A 12,304-nucleotide genomic window follows, 5' to 3' on the forward strand; every position below is an offset into this window, starting at 1 on the left:
TGATGTCAACCCATTCCCTATAATCCTTTGTGCTTGACCCATAAGCCAGTTGCTCACCCATTGCATAACACTGTTATCTAGCTGTGTAATGGACATTTTGTCCAGAAGGATACAGTGACAGACTGTATCAGAAGCTTTGCTGAAGTCCGAACAGGTTGGATCTACTGGCTTTCCTAGATCAACTAGGTGAGTTCATTTGATAGAATGCCTCAGAAAGCTGACAGTATCCTGAGCTACATCACAAGCAGTGTGGCCAGCAGGTAAAGGGAGATGGCCTTCCCTCTCATGTGACCCCACCTCCAATATTGTGTGCAGCTCTGGGACCTCACATAAGAAGGATATGGACCTACTGGAGTCCAGAGGACTTAATGAAAATGATCAGAGGGCTGGAGCATTTCCCGTGGATACAGGCTGAGAGACTTGGGGTTTTTCAGCTTGGGGAAGACAAGGCTCTTGGGAGACCTTAGAGCATCTTCCAGTATCAAATGGAGCTACAAGAGAACTAAAGAGGGATTTTTTACAAGGGCATGGAGAGACAGGACAAGGGGAAATGTACTCAGACTAAAAGAGGGTAGGTTTAGGTTATATGTTAGGAGGAAATTCTTTACCGTTAGGGTGGTGAGGCACTGAAACAGATTGCAATATGAAGTTGTTGATGCCTCATCCCTGGAATGACCAGGCTTGATGGGGCTCTGAGCAACATGGTCTAGTGAAAGGTGCCCCTGCCCATGGCAGAGGAGTTGAAATTAGATGATCTTTAAGGTCCCTTCCAATCCAAAGGATTCTGTGATTGTGCATATGAACTTTGAGGTATCACAATCTCTTACACAATGTTTTCAAGAAGGCCCAAAACTGGACTAGCACTTAAAGCCACACTGAAGTGATCTAAAACATTGCACTCAGCTTAAAGAAGAGTTGGGTAAAGAACCTCCAATCTAAGTTGCTGTGACTGACCATGTGTGGTTTTTTTTTTCTTTCACAAAGCAAAGTCCATGTAAATTACTTGTTTTGGGCTTGCTGCAGTGAGCAAAAGGTGTGCAATTTCGGCCAACTCAAAACAGCTGCAGGACCCATGACCCTCAGCCGCATGGGGGGTAGCTTGTAAAAGCCTTCTGATAGGACTAGAAGTGTTTGTATATTTTCATATGTGATGATAACAAATACTAGAGAATAATTCAAAGAAAGGGATTTTTTTAAGCAGTCCTGTTTAGGCAAATCATATACATTCAAATATTTAAGACCTAAATTTATACAATTTCTTCTTAAATAGATGATTTATTATTTAGTCTCCTAAAACACATGTTTGGTTTTTCCAGTCTGTTTTCCTGAAAGGACATTTAATGTTAAAAATTATGTACTGATTTTTCTTTCTCATTGGAAAAAGTTGTACCCACCTAATCCATCTCCTGCCAAAATCACCTAATAGCTCTGCACTGAATCTAGCCATGAAAGAGAGAAAGCATATGGCAATAAAATTTATTGTTATATATATTTTTATTCTTTAAGTAGAATCATAGACCTGTAAGTTCTTTGGCAAACTAATGTCAAACAAGTCCTCCAGATTTCAATACCTTGGATTGTTTCTTTTTTTTGCCTCCACTTGACTTCAGTACTATTCCTGGACTTTCTAGACAGTTCTGTCATAGCTTTATAGCCCTTTCCTTCCAACATCAGAAATGCATTGTTTTCATTGTGAAATTGATAACAGACTTTCTGAAATTACCAAGGATTAACTCTGAGACTTCAAAAATTAATTTGAAAAAAAAAATAAATCTGATTATTATGATACTAATTTATCATGTCTAAAGATCAGAATTTCTCAGTGTTTTTTCACATGCAGAGATTTGTAGTGATTTGGGGAGTAGTGAAATGTAACAGTGCAGTGATTTGGTGGCATTTTGGTTCTGTAGCATATGCTCTTTGAATTAGACTAAACCAACATGTCTCCTCAAGCTCATCAAAGCACTCCATCACAGGGGTGTTCTGGGTTCTGCACTTGACAGCAGCCAGGAGGGCTCTCAGGTAGGCTGAGAATTATTGCTGCTTTGCAGAGGTCATGGGAACCACATTCTTTAATATCCTTTTTTCTAACTGTCCATTTCTTTCACATAGGTGAATTAAGTAAATAAAACACAAACTTACCTGGGAATCAGAACTATTTTGGTTTTCCTCCCCCGTCGCAGAGACATATATTGTCCATTCAGGACTGATACTCCCTCTCAGTGGGGAACATTTGGCATTTGTTCAAATATTGCATGCCAGCTCTAGCCTGTATTAAGCAGATGCTGCTGCCCTTGCTGAATGCAATTACATTTCAGTCACAGGTCTGCACTAGATCCATTTTACTTTGTTCTCTGATATATGAGCAGTATAAAGTTTAAACATGACCACTGGCTCTTCCAAATGCAACCTGTTTTTCCAAACACTTGAGCTAGTGCCAGTTGTCTCTCAAACTTGCCAAAGGTATCAGAGCTACTGCAGAAACTGACCTTTTTCTTCAAGGTTTTCTCACCCAAATTCTCCATGTGGGTAATCCAGATGGCATTTTTTTTTTTGTTAGCAAGTATGTGATTGAAGAGCTAGAGGGACTTCATGACTATTTGAATAGGTGCAAACAATTATCTATCTTAAATTTACATACAAAACCTGTGTGACTTCCTTGGCCTGACTTCTGTAGACAGGATAGATCTTCCTTCCCTTCTGTTGCTGTAATACCCCTTGTTGCTAGTGTCAGATTCTAAATGTTTTCTGCAGGAGTGAAAATTTCAGCCTCCATTATCAGTCAGCCCTCTCTGATTAAAATAGCAGATCCTGGAAACAAATGGGTTTCCTTCTAGTCTGTTCTTCTTTTTTTATTTAGATTGATTGCTCTAACAATGGAAAGAAAGCTAATAAAACCTAAGTTGATATCATCCCATTGTTTCTGTTGTGGAGTCAAGCATCAGTTCTCAAAGGCAGGTGAAATCCAGCTTGGGGCTTCCATGTGATCAGAATTTGGCCTGGCAGCCAAAGTAGCACATTTTTCATGAAGTCAGACCAAACACAAATACAAGCCCAGAACTGCAATATATCATATCCCTTCTCCTAAAACAGGATCCATGTTTGTGTAATGAGCCTTCAGTTACTATTTTCACAGAGACAATTTTGTTATTGGTGATGCTTTCTACCCCCAGGGAGAAAATCGAACCACTGAAGAAAAATTGAGTTTTTCTTTGGGGTTTTGTGAAAGGTTTTTGCTCATACTTTAGATACCAGATCAAGTTGTGACTTTGGAAGTAAGTTGTTTTTGTAACTCAGCAAGATGCATTTTAAGAGTTGAGGTATTCTTATTGATATTTAGGTAGCAGAGGTCTTTTTTGCTGCTTTCATCCTTAGTTCTATTTTTACTTCAGTAAAGAAGTCAGTCTATAGTTATATACAATTATACCTGCTTTTCTTCATATAGCTTGTTTATGCTCTTAAAATAAGCAAGCTGAATCATCCATTTTTATGGTTCAATTAAAGGAAAAAGGGAAGGATTTGTAAATCTACACATTCTCTATAATTTAGGAATAATATTTTAAGCAAACCAATCAAGAGCCCCATCCTTATTCTTGTTTTTATTTTTCCTAGTGAACATTACATTATAGAGGTCCAGCTTCCAGCAAAGATGTTTGAGCTGCTACCACAGGAGATTAAAGAAGGAAAGCTGCTTCACATGTATCCAGTGCTCTTTAATGTTGGAATCAATGAACAGCAAACACTGGCAGAGAGGTAAGAAAAAGTCATGTTTCATTATCTGTCCAAGTACTCCATGCTGGTACAGGATATCTCTCAGGATTAGAAATAAATCCTGTTTGTCATTTGCTCTTGAACCATCTCACATTGACTCAGTGTGTATTTTAAAAGGTATTAAAGGAAACAAACACAAGGTATGAAGCAGTGCAGAACAATGGAAAAGTCTAGATGAAGATAGGACCATAAGCAGGTTTCATTTCACAGAGTCAGTAACATGTTTCTCTTGGATACAGATGCAAAATGGATTTCAGTTTTCACAGACGTAGAATTTTGTTTGCATGCAGTACTTTGAAATTCTCAAACAAGAGTGTGAAAATTCAAAATTCTTATAACTTAAAGATGGGGTTGAAGAGTCTGGACAAGTCATAAGTTAGAGAAATTTTCTCCGCTTTTTAGGGCTTTTTTCCAGAGTCATGGAGTGGTAGTTAATAATAAGGAATGCATTAGTAGTATGTTTGCAGAAACATGAAGGCTAATACAGTTCTGATGTGTTATTAGTACTCCTCTGCAACAGATTGCTGGAAACTAATTAATTGATATAATAATAGTCAAAGTTTCAGCAGCGTATTAATTTTCTCTTCCAAGAAAAGAGTATCTGTTGGTCATGTTAAATTACTACATTTGTGCAGTGCTAAAACTGCAAGGTAGAAGTCAAGATGCCAACAGAGCTATTTTTTTAAACTTTTTTTCTTTTAGCTGCTTTTATTAACAGAGCATCCAAAATACTTATCTTTATGTTGTGTTTGCTATGAGCCAAAAGCTTATAGCAGAAGTGTAGCTGTAGTAATAGAGGGTGACAGTGACAATCTTTAACCTGGACAACAGGCAAGAGGTTAAGCACCACAGGAGTTTCACTTCCCACTCTTTGTAGACAGCCAAGTAAAATCAGTCTTTTAGAGAAGACTACTAAAGAATGCCATCAGGTGGCTTTGTGAATGTTTATGGGAGACTTCTCCAAGTTGAGTGGTGATACATGAGAAATTTTAGGCAGAAAATTGAAATGGCAGACTGAATCAAAAAACAGTAAAAAATGGCATTTTACTGGTGAGAGAACTGGATGGTTGGTTAGAGAACTTGGGAACTTCTTGAAAATGAAAAGAGATTATTCTTGATGCCATGAAGAGGAAAGCGCTGAGAGGAGTGACATGGCCAAAGTCAAAATGTGCAAAACTAACAAAATCAGTAATGACAGTTTTGAGTGGGACACTCATTTTTCAAAATAAGAGATAAGGCATAATGTGGTAACCAAGAAACAAACTGGTGAGAGCTTACATGTGTGGGATAGGCAGAAAGTACTGAGTATTGCAAATGTTCTGAAGAAAAATTTGACAAGGTTTAGAAATAGCCTGATCACCTGGAGGCTTGTAGAGGAGTTGGTATGAAAAGGTGCCTGCCTTGCAGGGGAAGTGGCAGGATGTATTGTTCCCAGTGGTCTTTTTACATTGTGCACAAAGAAAACCATGAGAGAAAATGTAATACCCACATATCTATAAATATGGATATGTACTAATATCTACCAAGCAAACCAATTCAATGCAGAATCAGATTTTCTGCATGGAGTTACAGTCTGCTTTTGTCTTACTTCAAAATATTGCTTAACTTCTAAAGTTATACATTTGTTTTTGAGACTAAAAACACTGCACATGATTTTTGGTGAAAAATACGTGGAGTTTTGTGGGATAAAAAACATGAGAATATAAAAACATTTTTGTGGCAAATTTCTAGGAAATGTTCCTCTATTACATAAAAAAGATACCTTTGTTTTTTGATAGAATACACTTGAGAATATTTCTGATTTAAAAGAAACATTCTCATGTGACAGTGCAGCAGTGGCTACTGAGGAAGAAGCCAAGTCTTCTCCCTTTGGCCCATTGAAATACTGCTTCCCTTGTTTATTTGCAGTTTATTTTGTATCTTCTGATCTGTGTCCCCTTCTCTCCACCTGAGTTTCTCACCCACCTGCCTATGCCTCTCCTTTGGTACTCCTCCATTTCCATTTCAAAGCTGTTCTAAAGATGAATTGCAAAAACTTGTCCCTAACTACCCAGGGAACATTCCTGTCTTTACAATCATATCTCCTGTAGTACCATGAGATTTATTTTCTTGGCATGTGAAATGTGGCTGTTGTAGAAATCTTGATTTCAGAAAGAAAAATACTTGTTTATGTATCTGTAGTTAGTTTGTAGATAAGCTTCTCTTCCACCTTGTGTCACTTCCATATTGTCCAGCTCTTACAGAAATTAACATGCTTAAGAAACAGCAGCACTAAGAGATGGAGGAATTGGTGTTGGAGTTGGTGCCTATGGTCCCATTTGGAATTCCCCCAAAGTGCCTTTCCATTTACTCAGGATTTGTGAGGGCAAAAAGATCAAGTGTTTCATTGGATGTTTGTAAATTGATTGCTTTGTTAATAAATTTTTGGAAGAATTATCCATCAGTGACGACCTTGCTTCCAAAAATTAGTTCCAACGCATATGAGAACTTAACTAGTGCATGTTTGACAAAATCTAATACATTGAGCACTATAAAACAAGTAATACTAAATCAAAGTTATTTATTTATTCAAAGAAATAATTGTGAAGGGTAATTTATCTTTGTTTTGGATTGTGGGTTTTGGTTTTTTCATAATTTATTGTCTATTTTCATAGGTTTGGAGATACCACTTTGCAGGAAAACATTAACCAGGAAAATTTAGAACTTCTCAAAGAATATTACAAGTTATTTATGGAAAAAATGCCTCCTGATTGTGAGTACAAAATAATGAGATGTCCAGATGGCTTTGAAAAGCTTTGATGGATAAAAGGTTATAAGACAGTAATATTAGCAGAATTCCTTAACTTGTTTCATAAATTTAAACATTTTTTATCTGTACACAGACCTGCTGATCTCAAGAGTGATCTCAGGTCCAGTGCCACAGCTGAAACTACAGAGAGAATGAAACAGAGGAATGATGAACTGAACAGCTATTTTAAGTTATTAATGTAATATGTTTCTTAATATTTCAAGTAGAGGACAGTCTGTACCTAACTGTATTGGTACAGAAATACTTGGTGGGAAATTCCATCAGCTTCAGTCTTCCCTCTGCTCTTATTCTGAAAATGTGTTGAGGTTTGGTGAACCACTGAAAAATCTGCAGATGCAAATACAAGCAATGAACCGTATCATCATGATATTAATAACAAAGTTTAGAATACAAGGCCTTTAGAATAGGCCCTGTACTTCATTTTTATAGAAATTTCGTATCATAAACAAAAACATTACTGTGCTGTTACTCTGATTACCAAAAGCAAGGACTGAAAAGATGCTTGCATCAATCCAATCCTGTTAAAGTAATTTTTATGCCCAATCTATTAGTCCCCAATGTTGCGGATTGTTTAACACCCTGTTTTTTAAATCCTGTGTAAAGCTTTGGTACATCACTGTGTATGAATACATGTTTATCTCTTATATCAGGATAATTTTAATTTGTCAATAATTTTGACAGAAACAAAAGCTCTCTTCCTAAGTGGTGGGCAGGATGCCCATCCATCCACCCACAGACCTAGTATTTCTAGAATATCTACAGTGAAAGTCATACAACAAGTTGGGTAATTAATTTAATCTTGCCAAGAAAATATCATCTAAAAACTAACTTCATCCAGATTAGGACTAAGGTAGATCTCATAAATGGATTTGATTATATAAAAGTAAAAATTTGCATGCAGATAGTATTGGCTGCTTTTCATTAACAGAATTTAAACTTGTACTGCCTTCCTATATGATTATTAGTGAGCCACACAGCTCCTGGACTTCTTCCAGACTGTACAAGCTTTTGAGAAGTAGTCTTGTCTAATTCACCATGTCTTTTCTGGATATTGTAACTGTCTTGCTTTTTTCTCTGCCTTTAAGAACTGAGTCTCTTTATACAAATTTTCATGGAACACAAAGCACCTTTTGGCTCCACTGCCCTTCTCAGTAGCTCGCTGCCACTATATGTATGGAATCACTCTTTTGCCTTAGAGAAATGTAGTTTTTAAACCAGCCACTTGGGAAAAAGTGAAGCTCTCAAACTTGTTCATTTGGGGGAGGACTTTAATCCTTCCCCTTTTCCCCCACCTCTGGAAGACAAACCTCTATACAAGGCTGGCAGCAGCCCTGGTGCTGGGGCCAAGTGAGAGGCATTCAGTGTTGATGACTCTTTGATGGCTTTGTCCCATCCTTCCAGATAATTTCCTGTAGTGCCAAATCTGTGCTACAAAATAAATGCAGGACCATCTTCCAAAAGCTGTTAGTTCCAAACAGTGCTCATAAAGCTGAGCAGAATTTGAGGACTCTCAGCCCTGTTTGCCAGACTTTTGCATCCACCCTTGGCAGCCTCCCTTGCCTGCTGCTTCATTCATATATTCCCTTTCCAAGAATTCAATTTTCCACTCCCAGAAAGGTATCGCCACCTTTGCTATTAGTTTTCCTCTTGTGTCTGTATTTCCCCTTGCCAATAATATTCTTGCTTGTAACTAAGCATACACTGACTTTCTATCTTCCTTAAGATGAACATACACTTTATTATTTACCCATTTCTTAACCTCTTAAATTCTTTCAGCAGAAACTGAAAGTAAGAGTGTGCTCCCAGAAAGGTTCCTACCAAAAGTGCTGACCAAATATAGCCCTGGTTGAGGCACCAAAGTAGTACTGCTTTTATAGAAATGCTAAGGGTAGTAAGGGTCCAAAAATGAAAGATTGTTGTTCAGTAAATACAATAATTTACTGAACTGAATTTACTGTGGGGGACCCAAGGAGATTAAGTAATTGATGATTTCCAGTTAAGGTGCAGTACTATATTACATATACTATACTACATTTGGCAGTACTATAAGTTAGGAGACTCTTGCTATACCTCTGGTGAAGTCATCCCTCTGAAATGTTGCATTTTCTGCTGTGAACCAAAGGAAAGCTGCCTGGAAGCAACAAAATGAATGCTTAATAATACATTAGCATAATCTCAAATCATCCTTGTCATTGTGTGTTTTGTGTTTTAAAGAAACAGATGCAGCCATAAGTGTAATATTCTAGCAGAGTGTGATGTGTGTGTATGTGCTCTGCATTATCTAAGTGTACAATCAGATTTTGTAATATACAGTTAAAACAATCCACATTAAGATTATTGCAAAACTAGTTTGGATGTACTTTTCCCTCCCTTTTTTGTGTTTTTTTGTGGGTTTTTTTGCTGGTTTGTTTTTAGTGAATTTTTTTAGACAGCACAGTATAAGTGAACTTAGTTCTTTTTGAATATATTTAAATTACTTCTTACTATGAATCATGAATAAGGAAAACAACAGAATTTATTTGGTATAAAAGGTAAAAGCCTATTGATAAGAGGGATCATTCCAACTTGGATCACATTAGGAGAATGAATATTGACATCCATTAATACCTCTATAATTTTTACTTTTTCAATTGAGTATAAGTCTTTGGGTTGATTTTGGGGCCTGGGCTGTGGGGACTTTCTCTCACTGGATGGACATTTTACATTCTCTGCTTGAAGAAACTGTGTCCATTGATCTATTTAGTTTCACTTTGTTTCACTTGATTCTGAGCCCTTTTTATGGTCAAAACTATAATTAAAATTCTTTTTACTTTACCACCATGAGAAGAAATCATTTCAGAAAACAGATTCTGCTTGTTTCTATTGATTTTCAAAGCTAGTGAAGATAAATGTAAGATTAGGAAAAACCCTCCTATATATATACATATGAAACAGAGGGGGAAGTTAAATTGCCTACTCTTGAATTTTTGCTAGAGATGTAGGATGAATTAAACTTCAGCTTAGATGCCATACCCAGAACAAGCAAGTAAAATTTTGGATTTTAAGTAAACCTGAAATTATTTTCTACTTCACAATAAAGCCCCATTTGATTTCAAACTGAGAAATATGCTTTGTTACTTTTTAGAGGGGATACTTAGTGCTGTTTAACCTTTATGTTACATTATATAAAAAATGAAGGCACATTTCAAAACAAAAATTAGATGTTTCAATTTGAAAACAAAACCAAAATTTTTGACTTTAAAATAAAAAAATCATCCCATCCAAGCAGATTGTAATATACTCAGGGGTTTTTTTCTGATTTCCATTGAATGTCTGTAATAGCTGATGAACCGAACTACAGCAGAAATTTGATTTTGGTTTTCACCATCCATTTATAAGATAAAGGTTGAAGATATGTTATATTTCCACATGAAGATCTTAGGGAGGACAACCTAATACTCAGAAAGATATAAGATTTGCTTATTCCTTAAATATTTAGCTGGTGATTTCCATCCTGTGTTCCCAAACAAGGCTGTAAATAATAGACCTGTTTTTCACCATGAGACAGGACAACTATATCACCAACCTTATCATAATGAGCAACTTTATCATCCTTTTTTTCCAGGTTTACCACATTTTCAAGAACAAAATGATTTAAAGGGATTGCTTGAAAGTCTTCATCAAAATATCCAGGCCAAAAAGAGAAAGAACGTAGAAATCATGTGGCTGGCTGCAACGGTAAGCTCTCTTGTTTCAAAGAAATCAATAAACTAATGATGAACTAATTTTTATAAGCCTGCTGATATTGTAAGTGCAATGGATTTTAAGGATATGATTGGATAACTCACTGGGCAAAGGAGCCAGATGTGCTGAAATGGTTTTCGAATATAGTCACTCATTCCATTCATGAATTTATCTCTTCATCCTCCACTTAAATTGCAGACAGTTTATTTTTCTCACTTTTTAAACTGGTAGAACCTGCTAGAATTTGAGTGATTTGTTTCATATTCATTCTTTGATAATATAAAATGATTCAAAATAATTTCCTTTTTTAGTGTCCTTGAGGTATGATGTGGGCCGTGGTTGCTTGCTCTGGCTTTTTTTTTTTTTTTTTTTTTTTTTTTGCTATTGCTGCATTTGACTTTTGATTTACTGTAATTGAATTAATTTCACAAATAGCTGTTGCAAAAGACATACAAAGAACAGGCAATCAGACACAGGAAAAACACAAAGAAAATTGTTTATCTAACAATGATTAATACTTCGCTTTTTCCTCATAATTCCTTTCTGTTTCCGAGTTATGTGGGGTTTGCACATACATACTTAAAAAAAAAGGCCAGGAGAACAACTCTTAGATGTTTATAAAGAGCTCAAGCTCTGAATGTGAAATTCAGCCAGGTAGTTGTCTTGTATTTAGAAAAGTACCCTTGGTATCTCTGCCCTCTTATACCAGCAGGGAGTTTTTGATATCTACTGAAAGTGAAGCAAAGCTTTGTGTTTTTGGGAGACTTTCATATGTAAATACCCTTCAAGGCAAATAATTATAATATATAAATATTAATAATTTGGATGCAAAATTATTAATAATATTTATTATATTATAATTATTTATAACATTTTCCATTACTTTTTATTAACAGCAGGGAGCAGACATATATCTTTGTATTAATAACACTGCTGTAAGTTTCATATTACTAATAACATTTTGCCGTGTGTTTAATAAATATTATCACATGCTATTGCAGTATAAATCTTTCGTAAGTAAAAATATAAGGTTTTATTGCAGTACCAGTGCTGCAATTACTATGAAACACTGCTTTTAAAAAAGTAAAAGATAAAGTATAAAATACTAAAAAGTAAAAGATATAGTATAAAATGAGTTACAAAGAATGTGCTAAATCTTTGGGTATAGAAAGTTGTATTTTACCATCTATTCAGAGTTCCCTGAAAATAATTTCATCAGTAAAATGCATTCTTAGGGCATACAAAGTGTTTCAGGTTTTTGTTCACTGAATTCTATTTCTCTTTAGGTTTCCTTACTTTAACTTTCTGAAATGTGTATTTCTGGTTCCAATGATCTACACACTGTTATAGAATGTTTCATTTATTTCTTGAAAAAGATTTAAGAAAAAAACTTTGTCAGTGCAGTAGCTGTGCAGTATCATTTTTTTATTGCAGTAGGTATGTGAGATTCCACATATATATCTGTACCTGCACGTAATCCCTGATATAATTGGACTGTGAGAATAAATCCAATAGAATATAAGTTCTTCTCCTCCTGTGTCTTCCCTACATCAGAGCCGATCACTCATCCAGAATAATTACCTGGATTTTTACTTCATTTTTTTCATGATTTTTTATATTTTTAATTTTTTTTAGGACTCGTTCATGTCTAATAGTCCATATGACTCATGGACTTCCAGAGATACTAGTGTAAAGAGAATTAATCTCTTCAATTAAACAGTTAAGGTCTTTCACACCATTATTTAAGAAAATTGTCATATAGTACTTTATTTAAATCCCAGTGCGACTGTTCAATTTTTTAAAACAGATTTAACTTCTAATATTTTAAATTATACAATGAAAGAAACACTTGTAGGTTCTTATTCACTATTCTGTACTGTCACCCTGAAAATTAAGCCTTCTGATATTGTTTTCAGAGTTTCTAGACACTTTCCCAGGAAAGTAACTATAACCGTAGATGTTTATACATTCCATTAAAGATATGTCTTTTGATAGACCTTT

General features: G+C 35.5%; 1 protein-coding gene across 22 annotated transcripts in view; it reads left to right on the forward strand.

Moving 5' to 3' along the window:
- Positions 1-12,304, forward strand: part of INPP4B (inositol polyphosphate-4-phosphatase type II B) — a 322,348-nt gene that overhangs the window by 274,683 nt on the left and 35,361 nt on the right. For all 22 annotated transcript variants that reach the window (XR_015286969.1, XR_015286968.1, XM_086889768.1 and 19 more), the window contains 3 exons: positions 3,613-3,753; positions 6,426-6,523; positions 10,185-10,297. Coding sequence is in view for 20 of the 22 variants with exons in the window: in XM_086889768.1 (XP_086745894.1) it covers positions 3,613-3,753; positions 6,426-6,523; positions 10,185-10,297 (352 nt within the window). In the remaining 2 variants the exon portion in view is untranslated. The remainder of the gene's footprint in view (positions 1-3,612; positions 3,754-6,425; positions 6,524-10,184; positions 10,298-12,304) is intronic.

Source organism: Cyanistes caeruleus, chromosome 5, assembly GCF_971803275.1.
Source record: "Cyanistes caeruleus chromosome 5, bCyaCae1.hap1.1, whole genome shotgun sequence".
In the NCBI taxonomy this organism is placed as follows: domain Eukaryota; kingdom Metazoa; phylum Chordata; class Aves; order Passeriformes; family Paridae; genus Cyanistes; species Cyanistes caeruleus.